Source organism: Mesoplodon bidens (assembly GCF_964165515.1).
Source record: "Mesoplodon bidens genome assembly, chromosome: 4".
Classification (NCBI taxonomy): domain Eukaryota; kingdom Metazoa; phylum Chordata; class Mammalia; order Artiodactyla; family Ziphiidae; genus Mesoplodon; species Mesoplodon bidens.
The window spans coordinates 48,838,182-48,858,133 of NC_138160.1; the positions used below are offsets into that span (position 1 = coordinate 48,838,182).

The window sequence follows — 19,952 nt, forward strand, 5'->3', positions numbered from 1 at the left end:
GTACCTTTGATTGTCTGAGATCAATTACTGAACTATATTTATGATTATAGTCTTAAAATTCAGAATTTCCTACAGCAGGAATTGGCAAAATTTTTCTGTGAAGGAAAAGACTGTAAATATGTTAGGCTTTGTGAGGCATTTCATCACAGTGCAACTACTCAATTCTGCCTGTAAGTAGGCAGTTTCTATGCCGGAAAGTGTAATCCTGGTCTCTGCTCTTAAAGGCTCCTCACACTAGTCTTCATTCTGAGCTGACCCATTCTGGTCCACTGGCCCTTACAGCACCTCTGAGGCTGTGGAAAACTTTAGGCATGATCCCCTGTACACCAAGCACAGGCCCTGGGGAGCCAAGAGCACAGCCTCAGTCTCACCTATCCAGCTTCCTCCAAGGTAACTCCATGATGCTGCTCTCACACTGCATTGGTCATGGCCCAGAGTGACAGGCTTACACTGACCAAGAACTCGAGTCCTTGATCTCCCTCATGCTTTGACAGGGAGCAGAGCACTAGATCAAACATTCTCAGACTCCTCCATGCCTTTCCTGACGTGTCTATACTCTCTCCATTTGACTCACAGTCCTAAGAGGACCTTAAGGAAAAAACAGGAACCATTACCTCATGGAACCAAAAGGGTAAAGCCTCTACTTGCTCTAATCCAAATCCATCTTCCTAGAGGAACCAGACCTGCTGGACTCTGAAAGATAGTCTATGATCTAGCCCTACCAAATTTTTCTTTTAATATGTTGCAGAGCTTTAAAGAAATTTAGAAAATTCTTTTTCTCTTGACGAAATCAAGGTTTTCATGTTGCCAGCACTGTTGAAAAACATCCTATTGTAATTAAAAGCTGAACGCTGACTTTTTTCTTTACATTTTTATTATAGAAGTCCTAGTCCTACTCTTAGTTCTAGAATTTCTCATTTCTCCACCCACAGACACAGAAAGGTGTCTTGGCCTGACCAGGAGTAAGGTCATATACATAGAAGTTCAAGAGAAGAAAGTACATAGCATATTTCAAAAAACTTTACCTTCTGTTAAATTCTTAACTTCCATTAGCTGAAGAGAATGAATGAATAAATGAAAAAGTTGGAAGATAAACTTATGAAGAAAGATTAGAACGGAAAATAAGCAAGCTCAGAGAATATTCAGGAATGCTTACTCAATACATAAAGTCACTGAGATCGTGAATATCTAGTCTTAGAAAATAAAAATATATCCAAAGGAATTTAAATCAGGATCTTGAAGAGATATCTGCACTCCCATGTTCACTGAAGCATTATTCACAATAGCCAAGATATGGAAGCAACGTAAGTGTCCATTGATAGACAAATGGATGAAGAAACTGTGGTATATATATACAATGGAATAGTATTTAGCCTTAAGAAAAGAAGGAAATCTTGCTATTTGTGACAACATGGATAAACCTGCAGGACACGATATGAAATAAGCCAGACACAGAAGGACAAATACAAGATAACCACTTACATGGGAAATCTACAATAGTCAAACTCAAAGAAGCAGGGAGTAGAATGATGGTTACCAGGAGCTTAGGGGAGGAGAAAACAGAGAGGTATTAGTCAAAGGGTACAAAGTTTCAGTTATGCAAGATGGACAAGTCCTAGAGAGCTACTGTGTAGCACAGTGCCAATGGTAACTTAATTCTATACTTAAATATTTGCTAAGAGCGTAGATCTTATGTTAAGTGTTCTTATCACACACACAAAAACAATATCAAATAAAGAGGGCAGGAGGAAACTTTTGGAGGTGATAGATGTTTATGGCATAGATGTGGTGCTCGTTTCATGAATGTACACTTATCTCCTAACCCGTAAAGTTGTATACATTAAAATCGTACAGCTTTTTTTATGTCAATCATAACTCAACAAAGTGGTTTAAAGGAGAGAGAAAAAAATAAAATGCCACATTTTATAAAATCTAGAATACCATTAATTTTTGTGCCACTAAAATTATTTTTTAATGCTACCAATTAAACTGTGACACATAATCAATTGAAAGACATATCCTGGGACTTCCCTGGTGGCACAGTGGTTAAGAATCCACCTGCCAATGCAGGGGACATGGGTTTGAGCCCTGGTCCAGGAAGATCCCACATGCTGTGGAGCAACTAGGCCTGTGCACCACAACTACTGAGCCTGCGTGCCACAACTACTGAAGCCTGTGCATCTAGAGCCCATGCTCCGTGACAAGAGAAGCCACCGCAATGAGAAGCCCACACACTGCAGCAAAGAGTATCCCCACTCACCGCAACTAGAGAGAGCCCGTGCACAGCAACAAAAACCCAACACAGCCATAAATAAATAAACAAACAAACAAACAAAGAAATAAATAAATTTATTTTTAAAAAGATGTATCCTAGTTTCAGAGAAACTGAATCATGGAAATTCTACTGATACCTGAAGAGGATGCTGAACAATCAAAATGTGCAGTTAACAGGAAAGCATAGGACTGTCTTACAGCAGAATGACTGGTTCGAGAGGTTCTCAGAAACACAGAGCTACTCTGAAAGATATTTCCTGGGAAACGTGCACAAGCTATGGAAAGTTTGATGATCTTTGGTTCTGCCTAAAGAACAGCAATCTAAGTCCTGCCAATTATCCTTTCCTACCATCTGCAACCCCATGACATGCATAAATGATAGAAAAAAATTATCTTTAATTAAAAGAATATAAATGAAGCATAAAAAGAACATGAGAATTTTAAAACGACATCATTCTAGACTCTGTCAAGATAAACTGAGCAATCAGAAAGCCATAGCATCTAAGTATGACCAATGTTAGCTGTTTATAACTCACAACCCCTATTTATATCTACTAGGGATTATAAAAGTTTATAAAATTGGGTTTTTGATTTTGAAAATACTCCACATTGATAATGGGAATATTCTGCATTTTTTGGTTCATACAGGGCTAATCAAAGTCAAGAACATTTTAATGAAATGAGGAATAATTTAGAGATGCTTATTTAATACTCTTATATTGAGTCAATTAAGAAAAAAACACATAAACTTGGTTTTGACTTAATGATAAAATTTGAAAACAAGCATCATATTATGAGTCATTTAATCCAATAGGACAACTTGAAGCTCTGGCCAGCTCTTATACCCAGCTTCCCAAGCTACTGAAAATTACCATGAACATTAATATTGATGTGAAAAGGGAGTCTGGCTTATATAAATGCAAGTCAATACAAATAGGGAAAGGGCAATTTATTGTGATGGATGTGTTCACTGAATGTGAAAAGCAAATTATTGAAGATAGGGTGAAAGAGAGAAACCTATAAATATCCAGGCTCCCTGGAGTAGAAGGGTATTAACCACATGGAAATTAAAGAAAAGCTAAAGGAGAACACTGAGTTCACATGTGGAGAAAATATTAAAAGCATCTCACTGCAGGCAACAAGATTAAGGCAATGCATTTGCAGAGCCAGTTCTAACATTCATTAAATGTTATGAAATGGAACAGTATAGACCCAGAGGCATGGAATATCAGGCTGTTGATGGAAAAATAGAAATGGGCAAATAAAAACGATCACTCATGTAAATAAAGCACAAGGAAGGTTCATCAACACCAATGATTTTTTGCAACCTTTGGAAATGCATTGGTACAAATGAACACTGGCATGCCCTGTGAACTGAGAAAGAGAAGCCATGGCATAGCAGCAACCTAAAAAAGATTCAAAGATTAATTCCCAAAAGCACTGGAATCTGCATCTACTGGGCTGGAATAGGAAGAGGAAGCTACCTTGGAGATGTTATTTGAGAGATGCCATAAAACTTCTCACATAAAATAATTCCCCTGCCCACTCTGCCACATTCATGAAATCTCCTTATTGCTCATGCCTTTAGATAAGGCCATTTAAGACACTCTGTTAAAACACTAATATTATCTGGACAATGTGGAATTACTTCTAGCTGCCACTAGAGCCTTATTTCATGCTGGTCCCGCTGAGGAAATGCCTTCTGCCCTGCCTTCCTTACTGGCGGGCACATTCTTCAGGACTCAGCTTAAATATCAGCTGCCGTGTGACACTTTCCATACCCCTCCAACTGCCCTGGAAAAACTGCCTTTCTCTCCTCTGTGCCCCTTGCACTCTACCGGGCTCTGTGGCACTGAGGTCATCATCTAGAGTTACGTGTAGGCAAGTTCATCTTCCTCACTGGGCTAAGGTCCCTTCAGAGTTGGAGCCGTCTTTCTTCCTCCATTGTTGCCCAGCCTAAGGCCTGGCATATTAAGGCTCTAAAAAAAATGACTAAGTCAAAGAGCTCTAACTATTTGGATAGCTAACCAGTCTTCATAAAGAAATGTAGTGCAGCCTGGATAAGTTATGCTGAGGGCAAAGGTCAGCATCATAGTGGTGACCCTGAAGTGAGAGGGCAGTACCATGCAGGCACTAGGCTGTTTCACCAACTCCTAAAAGGTGTTTCATACAAAACCGATGCTCAATAAGCATATGAGCACAGCCGAGGATGAAAAGAAAAGGACCCCAATAAGAAAGAAGAGGCACAGATGGAGGATATGAGGAACCAAAAATAAGCCCCCTCTTTTATAGATTTGCTTGGATCCAGCCCACATACTTTGCCTGACAGTGATAGGATTTCACAGTGACAGTGTGGTAAAGTGGAAAAGTACCAGATCATCAAAGAAGACCAGAGTTAAGGTTTTGCATTTGTAACTGGGTACCACTCTGAACCTCAGTTTCCTCATCTGCACCTGTCTGCTCACTGGGATTTGAAAGGATTTAGTCAGAAAATACAAGTGAAACCACTGTACAAAGTGCTCATGGAATGAAAAGTATTATTTGTTTTGGTCTAACCAATAAGACAAGGTAGTGAAAAGCCACCTGCTAGTGACAATAAACATATGTAAGGAGACTGAAGGTTGGCTCCAGCAATTTAGTTGGCACAATGCCTACCAAAATTTCTTGAGTATTTTCCCAACAACTTTGATGAAATAGGTATAGACATATAACACACAAATATTGACACTAATGAAGGAAAACTTTCGTTAGCTATTGTGGATGAAACCAACTGGCATAATAATATAAACATAGGCAGATGGCAGTTCAAGTTAAGTTAGGCACATTATGATAAGCCTAAGGATGAGGATAACATTTCTCAGAAAAAAGCATTTCATGATGCATTAGCATTGACTTTAAATCCACCCTCATCAGCTTTATCCTATTTGATACAGAACTGAGCTTGCCGATATGAGAAGCTGTTCCACTCAGAAGAAAAAGAGAAGAGATGTAAATACGAAAATAAGCACAAGGCAATAAACCATTTTCCACATTTTCCAAGTGTGGAAAATGGTTTAAAAAAAATCACAAAACACTAGAAATGGAAGTGACCTTACAAATTGTTACTGAGTCCAAGCTCATACTGCTCACCACATTACAGGCCAATAAACCAAGGGACAAGTTGTTGGGGGCAAGGAATAGTGACTTTATTTGGAAAGCCAGCAGACTGAGAAGATAGTGGACTCATGTCCCAAAGAACCATCTTGCCTGAGTTAGAATTCAGGCTTCTTTTATACTAAAAGGGGAGGGAGTCAAGTCAAACATTTCCTGGTTCAGGCCAGCCTCCGAAGGGGATGTGTTAATTTCTTTCTTCCCGCATTCATTCACAGGTGGGCTGGTGTTTCCTGTGAGCTAAACAAAGGTATTTTAGCTTAATGCTTTATTGCCTGGGAGGCAGTGTTCCCAGAGATGGGCCAGTATGTATAGTTTAAGCTTATAGGAAACATCCCTTTAGTGATTAACTTGTAATAGAATACAAAGTTTCTTCCCTTTTACAAAATCACCTAATCCAAAGACTGTCATCTCTACCCATAGGATCAGTTTCACTAACATGAGTCATTCAACAATTTTTTTTTTTTTTTTTTTTTGTTATCCAATACTTAGTTGTAGGACCTGCACACTCCACTGGCTCCTCCACTCTCAGCAACTGATATCTTCCTGTCCCTGGAAGATGCTGGAGTTTGTGACCTCCGAAATGTAATCCCTTCCCTTCACTGAGGAGCAAACCCAAGCCCAGAAAGGTTGTGACTTGCTCAAGGCCACTTGCCGAACTGTTTACTGGTAGTGCTAGAACTTAAAATCCAAATATTCTCATTTCTAACCAATACTGGTGTTACAAATTCTAGCAGGAAGGACCCTTGGGTAATAATTTAGTTGGAAAGAAGGGACTAAGCATCTTGCTTAATCACATTTGTTTCAGGTGAGGGAAATGAAAGCCTCCCCAAGCTATCCTGTGCCATCACTGCTGTTGCCAACACACTGATTAACTCAGTAACCTCTAAGATGTTTTCTGGGCTATGCTTGTTTGGCTGCTTATAGTATGTTGACATCAACAACTCCAAAGGCATTAATGAAAACACAGGTTTTAGCCCAGCTCTCCATCTCTGAATTTATTATGAAGAGCTTGGTTTAGAGATCAAAAGATTAGCTCAATCCCAGTAATGAGAGTAAAACAAGATTTATTTTAAGGAAAGAGGACAGGCACAGTTATCCCCACACTGCAGAAGGCAGTTAAGACAAGCGACGGACATGCACAAAATTATCCTACCTCTGTGGGTTTTCTCAAACTCAATTTTGCAGGCAATTTTTTTTTTTTACTTTAAAGTCTAATAATCTGTCATTTATCCCAAATTATCTGCTGCTGCATTTTTACCATTTATAGCTCACTTTTGGAGAGTATTTAGCAAGTCTTCTGAACAGAAGCCTTCTGAAGCTTTGGGGTAAATATGGTAATAGAGGAGCCAAAAGGAGGAGCTTTTGGAGAGTATTTAGCAAGCCTAAATAGAGGAGCTTTTGGAGAGTATTTAGCAAGCCTTCTGAACAGAAGCCTTCTGAAGCTTTGGGGGTAAATATGGTAATAGAGGAGCCAAAATATTAGCCACAGATACTTTTGTTGCAACAGAGATGACTTATTTTTAAGTTTCTTCTTCCCATGATTAATGGCTTACTAATTATACAAAATATACTTGACTTTTAAATAAAATCCTCAGTTTTTCCTTTTGGTACAATAATTACCAACACAAGACTGACCCCTACTGGGAATATCTGTCCTTGTTACATGGATCATGACTTGGGAAAAGTGAAACAGCCTAAACTGGACACTTCTAGGGCCTTAATAGATTATTGAATTCAATTCTCTGTGAAAAGGTAAGAGGGAGAACTTTTTGAAATCAAAATCGTCTTTAGGCAGTAATTGTGTCTAATTATACTTGGTATTTTAATAGTAGAAAGTATTAAGAAATTTACAAATGATGTCAGTATATGTTTTTTTATTAGTAAATGTTAATTAAATGTTTATTTGTCAGTAAATGTTACTTATTGCTTCAGATAATTATTAAGAGTTCAAACACTGAAGGAATATTACCCAATCAGACTTGACCACCCTGTACATTCTTTAGAAAAGTCTTAAAATCTTTTCTAAGTAACAAAAAGCTTTTAAAAGATTGGAGTCTTTTAGGCCAAACTTGCATATGGACAAAAACCCAGGTTTAATAAATTATGCAGAATCAGTAAGCAAGAAGGCTGATTTCATTTTATATTTTCCTATGTGCCTCATATTATGGTCTGTTTTCAGATCTCATGTGAAGTAGTTTTCAGTCACGTGATTCTAATCTTCAAAACAGCTTTCCATGGTTTGACTTAGTTGGTTTTTTCTTAATAACTGAGTCAATACACCTGATTCTAAAACATACATCCATAAATAAAGATATCAGTTAACTAGAGATAAACTGGACTCATGGGCTCTCAGAAAGTCAGAGATTGCATTTTATCCCAGCCTAACTATTTTTAGCAATAAACTGTTCTGTTATCATGGTAAGTTATCACCGTTGCCAAGATCCTTCAAAAGGTCACAAGTTCTTAGTGGAAACAGTTAAGCAAAAGGCCTCTTTATTCCCATGTTGGATTAGCCTTACAACTGATCAAAATAAAACTACTTCAATTTAAAAAATCAATTACAGTTTACTTATTTCTTATGAAAATAATCTTTAGTCCTCTTTTTTTTTTATTAAGTAAGTCTTTGTTTTACTAGACTACTCAAGAAGACCACCATGTTATTACCATCAGAGAGATGCTGGCAGTAATATGTAAAACTTACGGGGGCTGGGAAAGCGAGGAATAACTTCCGTTACATTCTCTACAAGAGGCTCCAAATGCTATGAGCGTTCTCAGTTCTGGCCAGGGGCCCCAAAAGAGGTATTATAAAGTGAGGAGACCTAGAGACCTAGCCAAATACATATATTATTTTTTATTTCGAAATAGGCACAGTTTATGGAAAATATATTCTAGGTCCTTGAAACAAATGATTCATATAATAGTTCTCCAAGATGGAATTTTCAAAAACTGTAAATAGATTTTTAACTAAATCTTAAATTCACTAGAAATGATGGAACTTATGTAGCAACACAAACATGCACTAAACAGCTGAAAATGACATTTTTTATTAGGCTAGTACCCTTTTATACCATTATTCTTCCCATTTTATTTCCTCAAATTAAAAGTTTGAGCATTAAGGTTAAACAGACACTGAAACACAAAAGAGGTCCATCAGAAGTTACTCATTACATTGCTAAATTAGTGAATTAGTGAATATATCCTCCACTTATTCCACTTATTCCAGGCAATGTATTTTTTCTATGAAATTCAATAATAAATGCATTCCCAAGTTGATACAAATAAGCAAATTCTCTGTTTATGAATGTGTGTACCAGATCCCAAATTTCAAATTACTTGAATACCCAGGAGCAAATAATTTCTCTAAGGCTTGATAATCATACTTTATATTTTATAGTAATTTGTTCGTGTGGAAGACCCGATATGCAATGATGTCAAGGTATTATACATTTTTGCAGGTATACAGTGTTAAGAAGAAAGGAAATGCAAGAATGTTTCCAAATGCCATAAAATTAGAATATCCTATGTCTCATTCTGAAGAGAATACTTCAAATTTAGGCAAATACTATGATGATGGCTAGACACACAGCTGAATTGCCTCTTAATACTGACTTTAGCAGGTAATAACACTCTTACTTTACTCCAGGATTTTAACGTTTGCAGGGTTTTGTTCTTGAGGGTAAAAATAAAGATATAAGTTGATACAGCCATGCCCATTTAGTAAAGAGCCATTTTAACTGATTCCTCTTTTAATCATGATAAAAGATTTTTGTGACATTCCAAACAAGGGAATATTTAGTTTCCTCTTCTTGTACATAAACAGTTCACAAATACTGGCTCTTTTTAAGTTATATTTCCTATAAAAAGGTACAGAAACCCTCTTCTAGAGGTGGGAATCAGAATCAAGCTCCTGGACAACACAAATGTTAAGTCATGACCCATATGTCTATTACATTTGCTAGACCCCAGATATGACTTCCCCGAAGGCAGATGCAGGAACACAAAGATGTGTGAGAGATCAGAGTGATGAATGACTGAATTTCATCACCATGCTCATACATGTGGTATATTCAACCTTAAAAAATTGCTGTATTGCTCAGATTTTCTATATGAACACTCACTTGATAAATTCCTTATCATAGTCTCTCAGAGCAAGATAATCTATGGGATATTTTCTACTCATCATACCTAAAAATAAAAGCAATTACACATAAAAATTAAAAATACCTTAAAAATCATACCTACAAGTAAAGCAAATACATGATTGCATCCACAGAGCTTCACAGAAATACTTTGTTTTCATCACTGCTGCAAATTTTTTGTGGGAAATGCAATGAAAAAAGCTTCAGCAGATATCCGTAGACAGTGACCAGAAGAAACTGGAAGTGAATTCGGCAAAATGCTAGGTCAAGACAACAATGCAAATCAAAAAGAAATTTGAGATATTAAATTTTAGAAAGTATAGGCTGAAAAATAACGTGAGCTTATAAGTAAGATCTAAAAAGTGCACATAAAAATATAAAACAGTGCTCATTGGGAGACAATAAGACATCTTAGTGAGGAGCCTGGGCTGTGCAGTTCAGAAAGAGCCGGTTGTGACTGCCTATTATGTTGCTACTTACAAGATGGGTAGTCTTGGGGAAGTTACCCAGTCTTAACTGAGTCTCTGTTTCCTGAGCTGTAAATGGATATAAATTCCATAATAGCGGATATAAGCATTTAATAGGAAACCAGACATACCCAAAGGGAAAAGTGCTGAAAAGGAATAAAGACTGAAGAAATTATCCATAATGCAGCACAGAAAGACAAACTATGGAAGCTTAAAACAGAGGATAGAAAAGATCTAAAATAGTTTAATTAGAGATTCAAAAGCAGAGTTGAGATTGTGACAAAGGCAATATTTAAAGTGACAAAAGACTTCAATCCTCTTAAGAGGCCCCACAAATCCAAGTAGAATAATTGTTTAAAAAGCACATCATGTAAATTAGATACAGCATCATAAACTGCAGACCACCAAAGACAATGAGAAAATCTGAAAAAGCAGCCTGCCAAAAAAAGATACATTATCTGCAGAGGAATGACAATTAGAGTGGCAGTTGACTTCTCACCGTAACAACAGAAAGCAGCTAACAAAGGAATGATAACTACAATGTACTGAAATAAAATAACTATCAACCTAGAATTCTACATGCAGCAGAAATACCTTTAAAGAACAAGGACACATGAAAGAATGCTCAACATCATTAATCATTAGAGAAATGCAAATCAAAACTACAATGAGATATCATCTCACACCGGTCAGAATGGCCATCATCAAAAAATCTACAAACAATAAATGCTGGAGAGGGTGTGGAGAAAAGGGAACGCTCTTGCACTGCTGGTGGGAATGTGAATTGGTACAGCCACTATGGAGAACAGTATGGAGGTTCCTTAAAAAACTACAAATAGAACTACCATATGACCCAGCAATCCCACTACCGGGCATATACCCTGAGAAAACCATAATTCAAAAAGAGTCATGTACCAAAATGTTCACTGCAGCTCTATTTACAATAGCCAGGAGATGGAAACAACCTAAGTGTCCATCGACAGATGAATGGATAAAGAAGATGTGGCACATATATACAATGGAATATTACTCAGCCATAAAAAGAAACGAAATTGAGTTATTTGTAGTGAGGTGGCTGGACCTAGAGTCTGTCATACAGAGTGAAGTAAGTCAGAAAGAGAAAGACAAATACCATATGCTAACACATATATATGGAATCTAAGGGAAAAAAAGGTCATGAAGAACCTAGGGGAAAGACGGGAATAAAGACACAGACCTACTAGAGAAGGGACTTGAGGATATGGGGAGGGGGAAGGGTAAGCTGTGACGAAGTGAGAGAGTGGCATGGACATATATACACTACCAAACGTAAAACAGATAGCTAGTGGGAAGCAGCTGCATAGCACAAGGTGATCAGCTTGGTGCTTTGTGACCACCTAGAGGGGTGGGATAGGGAGGGTGGGAGGGAGGGAGACACAAGAGGGAAGAGATATGGGAACATATGATATGTGTAACTGATTCACTTTGTTATAAAGCAGAAACTAACACACCATTGTAAAGCAATTATACTCCAATAAAGATGTAAAAAAAAAAAAAAAAAGAACGAGGGCATTCCATATACTGAATGTACACTTAAAAATGGTTAAAATGGCCAATTTTACGTTATATATATTTTACCACAACTTTAAAAAATTTTAAATATCACATACCAAAGACCATTTAATTATGGTGCTAACCACACTTTAAAGGGGTTAATTGTACGGTGTGTGAATTCTATCACAAAAAAAGCTGTTTTAAAAAAGAATAATAGCAAAATAAAATGTTTTCAGACTAACAAAAACCAACAAACCCTTACTAAAGATAAATTCTAAAGAATGTGTTTTCAGAAGGAAAAAGAAGTGGTAAAGTATGTAGATAAGCCTATTAAACAAGGACTGTACATAATAACACGTTATGAGGCTTTAAAACAACAAAATTAAAATATATTACAATAATATCTAATTTGGGAGGGTGTTCTTAGTGCTTTCAACTCCCTGAAGAGTCTGAGGAGGGTTAAAAGGTAATGACTAACTTAACTTTGATAAATTAGTATATGCAAGATGTAATTTCTAGGGATCCAATAAGATTAGAAACAGAGTGTCTAAGTTTCAAATTAGTAGAAGAAAACATGAAATTATTTTTTAACTCCAAACAAAGGCAAGAAAGTGGAGACAAAGTGTTAGAAAATTCAACAAAGATTTATACCAAAATATAAAGTAATTATATTAAATACAATTTGTCTAAATATTACAATTAAAAACAAAGATTATCAAGTTGGCTTCTTAAAAAAATATTCCAACTGTATACTGTTTATAAGGTACAAAACTAAAATATACGAATGCACAAAGATTGCAAACAAATGCATCACTGAAGATAAGGAGTGACCTTTCACAATGGTTTAAAAAAAAGCAAAAGAGGGAAGGATGCAGGGATGTAGGGAAGAAAGAAGTATAAACTCTATTGTATCTATTGCTTCATAATAAATCACCCTAGATTAAATGGCTTAAAGCAACAAACATTATCTCATATTTTCTGTGGGTCCAGAATCCAGAAACAGTTTAGCTGAATCTCTCACAGGCTGCAATCAAGATGTCAGCTAAGGCTGCCTTCATCTCAAGGCTCAACTAAGGGAGAATCCACTTCCAACATCACTCACATGGGGACTTCCCTGGTGGTCCAGTGGTTAAGACTCCACACTTCCACTCCAGGGGGCGCGGGTTGGATCCCTGGTCAGGGAACTAAGAATCCCGCATGCTGTGTGGTGCAGCCAAAAAAAATCAAAACCAAAACAACATCACTCACATGGCTGTTGGCAGGCGTCAGTAGATCCACTTCCAAGATCACTCATACAGCTGTTGGCAGGCCTTCTGTCCTCACTGGCTATTCAGCAGAGATGTTATTTCCTTGCCTGAGGGGCCTCTCCATAGGGCAGCTCACAAGAGGGAAGCTGGCTTCCCTCAGAGGAAGCCCGGGAGAGAACAAGAGAGAGGGCCAGCAAGATGGAAGCCAGAGTCTTTGTGATCTAATCTCAAAAGTGATATCCCATCCCTTTTGCTATATTCTACTTGTTAAAACTGAGTCATGAGATCCAAGGTCACACACTCAAGGAGGGGAGATTACACAAGGGCATAAACACGAAAAGGCAGGGATCACTGGAGACATTTTAGATGCTGTCAACCACAGAAATGAAAAACAAAAAGTGTCATTGTTTGCTTATTATGTGGTGAATGCAGAAAATCCAGAAGAATCACACTAGAGTGAATGGGGAAGTCTAGCAAGCTTGTTGGGTACAAAAATCTGGACACAAAAATTAGTTTATACTACATATAAGCAACAAACAGAAAATGGAAATTTAAAAATAACCCCATTGGACTTCCCTGGTGGCACAGTGGTTAAGAATCTGCCTGCCAGTGCAGGGGACAAGGGTTCGAGCCCTGGTCCGGGAAGATCCCACATGCCATGGAGCAACTAAGACCGTGTGCCACAACTACTGAGCCTGCGCTCTAGAGCCCGTGAGCCACAACTACTGAGCCCACATGCCACAACTACTGAAGCCTGTGCGCCTAGAGCCCACGCTCTGCAACAAGAGAAGCCACCACAATGAGAAGCCCGCGCGCTGCAACGAAGACCCAATGCAGCCAAAACTTAAATAAATAAAAATTTTAAAAAAAAAGAAATATAGAAAAAAATAAAGAAATAACCCCATTTACCATAGGAGCAAACAGTTAAATAATAACTGTTGAAGCTAGGGATGGGTACTATTATCTTTACCTTTTCGTATATTTGAAAATTTTGGGACTTCCCTGGTGGTCCAGTGGTTAAGACTCCACACTTCCACTGCAAGGGGCACAGGTTCAATCCCTGGTTGGGGAAGTTCCACATGCCACGCAGCGCAGCCAAAAAAAAAAAAGAAAAATTTGATATTAACTTTTTTTTAAGTATCAAATATCTGGAAACAAATCTAATAAAAGACTTGCAAACGTTTACAGAGAAATTTAAATTTTTTTCTCATTTATTCTAAACAAATGGAGGGATAAAGCATGTTCACGGACTAGAAGACTCAATATCATAAAGACTGCAATTCTCTCCACATAGAGTTATAAGTTCAATACAATCAAAATCAAAATCTCAACTGTGTGTGTGTGTGTATAGCCTGACAAGCTGATATTAAAATTTGAACAAAAGTGAAAAAAGTCCAAAAAAATGTGGGAAAAGTCTTCAGCCATATTAATAACACAAAGTAAAACCATAATGAGATGCCATTATACATCCACCACACTGACCATTCAAACTGCCAATAGCAAGTTTTGGTGAGGATGGTAAGTAACAGGAACTCTTATACACTGCTGATGGGCTGTTAATTGGCACACCCACTTTGAAAAACTGGTTTTATCCACTCCTCCATTTCACATGTAGGTGGTGGTTATGTTTTATGATCTCTCCGTAAGTATGTGATATTAACAACAAAAAAAGTAAACTTAAGGGAAAAAAAAGAAAACAGTAACATATAGTCCCAAAGATAAGCAACAGAAGAGGAGATTCTAGGAAGTAAATTCTACCTCAGGGAACAAATAGAGCAGAAAGTAGATTTATTATTTGCTCTAAACAATTCCAAGGTCTAAGAATAAAATACTGAAACACTAGAAATCTCCCATTACTTTCCACACTTGCATGATAAGGGGTACTCAAACCATTAGGAATACTTATTTCCATCTTTGAAGAGGAAGTCCACTGCAGGAGGCATTCTGCTACGAAAGAACAGAGGGGGGTCTCAAGTGCAAGGAAAATTCAGTCCAAAGAGCAGAGCAAGCCAATTAGTGAGTGCTGCTCTTAGCTTTTTGGGTAATCAGTCTCAAAAGAAGCATTCCAGCTGCTCCATAGTTTAAGTATACCACTATTTGCAAGAGGGCAAAGCAAAGCAAAAGAAACGGACAAAACACCTCCTAAAGTCTAGTACAAAAGCCCAAAACTCACTTCTTATTTTATCATAGAAATAAATGATTGATGTGAGAACATTAGCTAAGGCGATGACGTTTAGCATCTGAAGATGCTCTCTGACTGACCTAAATATATATATTCTTTTTTTTTAATTTTATCTACTTATTTTATTTATTTTTGGCTGCGTTGGGTCTTAGTTGCCACATGCGGGATCTTCGTTGAGGCATGTGGGATCTTTCATTGTGGCGTGCGGTCTCTTCATTGTGGTGCACGGGCTTCTCTCTAGTTGTGGCACACAGGTTCCAGAGTGCGTGGTCTCTGTAGTTGTGGCATGCAGGCTTAGTTTCCCCACGGCATGTGGGATCTTAGTTCCCTGACCAGGGATTGAGCCCACATCCCCTGCATTGTAAGGCGGATTCTTTACCAATGGACCACCAGGGAACTCCCTGACCTAAATAAATGCCAAAAAAGAAACACCATGTACAGTATTAAAAAGAACAGTATTTATTTACATTCCATTTACTTTCAAAAGGATGAGGAAGCTAGGGAAAATATACTGATACTTATAAAGGAAGTAGTCTCATTTTACTTAACCCATTTGTGTTTTTCATGAAACAACAAAGATTTGACTTAGAATCACAGGGCTAATGAGACCAAAAGAATTTATCCAGTTCAATTTTCCATCTTTAGCCAAGACTGAAATTATACCACTGCAGGCAGATGAAAATCTACTTCACTTACAAGTAAACACCAACTAATACATACATCATAAAAGAACTAGCTTTCATAAAAGCTGTCATAGCACCCAACAGATCTGCAACAAAAGACACAGCCATTGTAATAAAGAACATTAAGAATCTTTGTGCAACAGTGAAAAACAATTTATACAGCAGAAATCACAATTGGCTATCAGGTCAATAGCATCACAGTAACAGTACCCAGTGTCGTTCTTATTCAAACATATACACTATTTTTCAGTCTTGGTTATCACAAAGACATCAGTAACTAGGATGTACACACAAATATTTTATAAACACTATAGGAAACAATAAAAAATGAAAATACCCTTACATTTTGTAACAAATTAAAAACATTAACTTTACCACTATATATTTGTCTCATTATTTTTAATTGGTTTGTACACTTTAAAAACAGCATTGAGTTTTATAAAAATACTGATAATGGCTCAACATTTTTTGAAGTCAGGAAATCTTTATAATTCAGTAGTCTGTGGTTTATGTGCTTGCTTCTTCCACCACCATAGTCCTCTAACCACCTATTTACTCAAAAACAACAGCAACAACAGCGGTCTTTAACAGCTATCCAAGTATTACATCCGAAAACTTCTAGTTCTTTGAAATGGTTGGAAGGGGTTTTTTAGTGCCCACATCAGCAGCTGTGGTTTTGCTTTAGGTTTTTCAGGAAACAGAAGTGCTTCACTTTCTGGTGTAGGAAATCGTTCTTGGTAGACTTCAGGATAGGACTTTTGAAACTAAAAAAAAAAAAAAAAAAAAAAAATCCAAGAAGTGTCAAAAAAACAAATAAAAGTCAATAAAATTGGGCACTGTAATTTTAAAATAAGTTTCTGATGCAATACTTCCCTATTTTTGTTTTGTTTTAATGTTTACTGCTTTCCATCAGAAAAGAAAATAAGAAGAAAACAGATCACAAGTTCACTTCAACACAAATCTATTTCTTTTTGTTAAATCATTGGATTGCACTTTCAGTAGAACAGATTCATCTTTAATTTGATCTAATCTTCCAATAAACTCGCTTTAGTCATATTTCTTAAAATTTCTCCCCTGCCAACTATAAACACACCTCCCTTCTAAAATATTCACAAGTCATTCTGACTTATGTTCTACACAGTCAAAGAAAATCTGGCCCAATATTTCCCCATCTCCCTGCTTCTCCAGCTTAGCCCCACCTGCTTCTACCCAAATGGAAGAGAAAACATGCTGGCATACATTACTTTACAAAAAGCTTACAGAGAAGCAATATGTTTTTCCTTTGATCATCACCACTGAACTCTTCTCCAAAATTACTCTGAGAAGAACAGGATGGGAATCTAGAACCCTTGTATTTTGTGTTTAATCTTAGGTGGTATGATCAGAAATCAAGCTATGCAGGATTCAGTCTTTAAAAATAAACACCATTCACTTGCTCTTGAATCAATACTTTAAAAATGATCAAGGTAGGGCTTCCCTGGTGGCGCAGTGGTTGAGAGTCTGCCTGCCGATGCAGGGGACGTGGGTTCGTGCTCCAGTCCGGGAAGATCCCACATGCCGCAGAGCAGCTGGGCCCGTGAGCCATGGCCGCTGAGCCTGCGCATCCGGAGCCTGTGCTCCGCAACGGGAGAGGCCACAACAGTGAGAGGCCCGCGAACCGCAAAAAAAAAAAAAAGAAGAAAAAAGATCAAGGTAGGACCTGTGTGGAAGGGGAGAGGAAGCACCTCCAAAGGAGGGCCTCTGGAGTGTGGAGTTCTGGAGTTTGGAGCCGTGTGGCTGACAGGGTCTTGGTGATCTGGTCAGGTGTCAGGCCTGAGCCTCTGAGGTAGAAGAGCCGAGTTTAGGACACTGGTCCACCAGAGACCTCCCAGCCCAACATGATATCAAATGGCGAAAGCTCTCCCAGAGATCTCCATCTCAATATTAAGACCCAGCTCCACTCAATGAACAGCAAGCTACAGTGCTGGACACCCTATGCCAAACAACTAGCAAGACAGGAACACAACCCCGCTCATTAGCAGAGAGGCTGCTTAAAATCATAATAAGGTCACAGACACTGCAAAACACACAACCGGACACAGTCCTGTCCACCAGAAAGACAAGATTCAGCCTCATCCACCAGAACACAGGCACCAGTCCCCTCCACCAGGAAGCCTACACAACCCACTGAACCAACCTTACCCAATGAGAGCAGACACCCAAAACAACAGGAACTAAGAACCTGCAGCCTGTGAAAAGGAGACCCCAAAAACAGTAAGTTACACAAAATGAGAAGAGAGAGAAATACACAGATGCTCCAGATGAAGGATCAAGGTGAAAAGCCACCAGAGTAAACAAATGAAGAGGAAATAGGCAGTCTACCTGAAAAAGAATTCAGAGTAATGATAGTAAAGATAATCCAAAATCTTGGAAATAGAATAGAGAAAATACAAGAAACGTTTAAAAAGGACCTAGAAGAACTAAAGAGCAAACAAACAATGATGAACAACACAATAAATGAAATTAAAAATTCTCTAGAGGGAATCAATAGCAGAATAACTGAGGCAGAAGAACAGATAAGTGACTTGGAAGATAAAATAGTGGAAATAACTACTGCAGAGCAGAATAAAGAAAAAAAACTGCAAAGAATTGAGGACAATCTCAGAGACCTCTGGGACAACATTAAACATACCAACATTTGAATTATAGGGGTCCCAGAAGAAGAAGAGAAAAAAAAAGGGACTGAGAAAATATTTGAAGAGATTATAGTTGAAAACTTCCCTAATATGGGAAAGGAAATAATCAAGTCCAGGAATCGCAGAGAGTGCCATACAGGATAAAGCCAAGGAGAAACATGCCAAGACACATATTAATCAAACTATCAAAGATTAAATACAAAGAAAAAATATTAAAAGCAGCAAGGGAAAAGCAACAAATAACATACAAAGGAATCCCAATAAGGTTAACAGCTGATCTTTTAGCAGAAACTCTGCAAGCCAGAAGGGAGTGGCAGGACATATTTAAAGTGATGAAAGGGAAAAACCTACAACCAAGATTACTCTACCCAGCAAGGATCTCATTCAGATTCAATGGAGAAATTAAAACCTTTACAGACGGGCTAAAACTAAGAGAATTCAGCACCACCAAGCCAGCTTTACAACAAATGCTAAAGGAACTTCTCTAGGCAGGAAACACAAGAAAAGGAAAAGACCTACAATAACAAACCCAAAACAATTAAGAAAATGGGAATAGGAACATACATATCAATAATTACCTTAAATGTAAATGGATAAAATGCTCCAACCAAAAGACATAGACTGGCTGAATGGATACAAAAACAAGACCCATATATAGGCTGTCTACAAGAGATCCACTTCAGACCTAGGGACACATATAGACTGAAAGTGAGGGGATGGAAAAAGATATTCCATGCAATTGGAAATCAAAAGAAAGCTGGAGTAGTAATTCTCATATCAGACAAAACAGATTTTAAAATAAAGACTATTACAAGAGACAAAGAAGGACACTACATAATGATCAAGGGATCAATCCAAGAAGAAGATATAACAATTGTAAATATTTATGCACCCAACATAGGACCACCTCAATACATAGGGCAAAAGCTAACAGCCATATAAGGGGAAATCAACAGTAACACAATCATACTAGGGGACTTTAACATCCCACTTTCACCAATGGACAGATCATCCAAAATGAAAATAAATAAGGAAACACAGCTTTAAATGATACATTAAACAAGATGGACTTAATTGATATTTATAGGACATTCCATCCAAAAACAACAGAATACACTTTCTTCTAAGATATACAGATTGCCAACAAACACATGAAAGGATGCTCAACGTCACTGATCATTACAGAACCGCAAATCAAAACTACAATGAGGTATCACCTCACACCAGCCAGAATGGCTATCATCAAAAAATCTACAAACAATAAATGCTGGAGAGGATGTGGAGAAAATGCAACCCTCTTGCATTGTTGGTAGGAATGTAAATTGATACAGCCACTATGGAGAGCAGTATGGAGGTTCCTTAAAAAACTACAAATAGAACTACCATACGAACCAGCAATCCCAGTACTGGGCATATACCCTGAGAAAACCATAGTTCAAAAAGAGTCATGTACCACAATGTTCACTGCAGCTCTATTTACAACTGCCAGGACATGGAAGCAACCTAAGTGTCCATCGACAGATGAATGGATAAAGAAGATGTGGCACATATATACAATGGAATATCACTCAGCCATAAAAAGAAAGGAAATTGAGTTAT

General features: G+C 37.7%; 1 protein-coding gene across 1 annotated transcript in view; it reads right to left on the minus strand.

The window, feature by feature from the left end:
- Positions 1-15,458: 15,458 nt before the first annotated feature.
- The window catches only part of DEPDC1B (DEP domain containing 1B), a 113,448-nt gene continuing 108,954 nt past the window's right edge, over positions 15,459-19,952 (minus strand). The window contains exon 11 of the mRNA XM_081233386.1: positions 15,459-16,442. Within this exon, the coding sequence (XP_081089512.1) occupies positions 16,281-16,442 (162 nt within the window). The 3' untranslated portion in view covers positions 15,459-16,280. The remainder of the gene's footprint in view (positions 16,443-19,952) is intronic.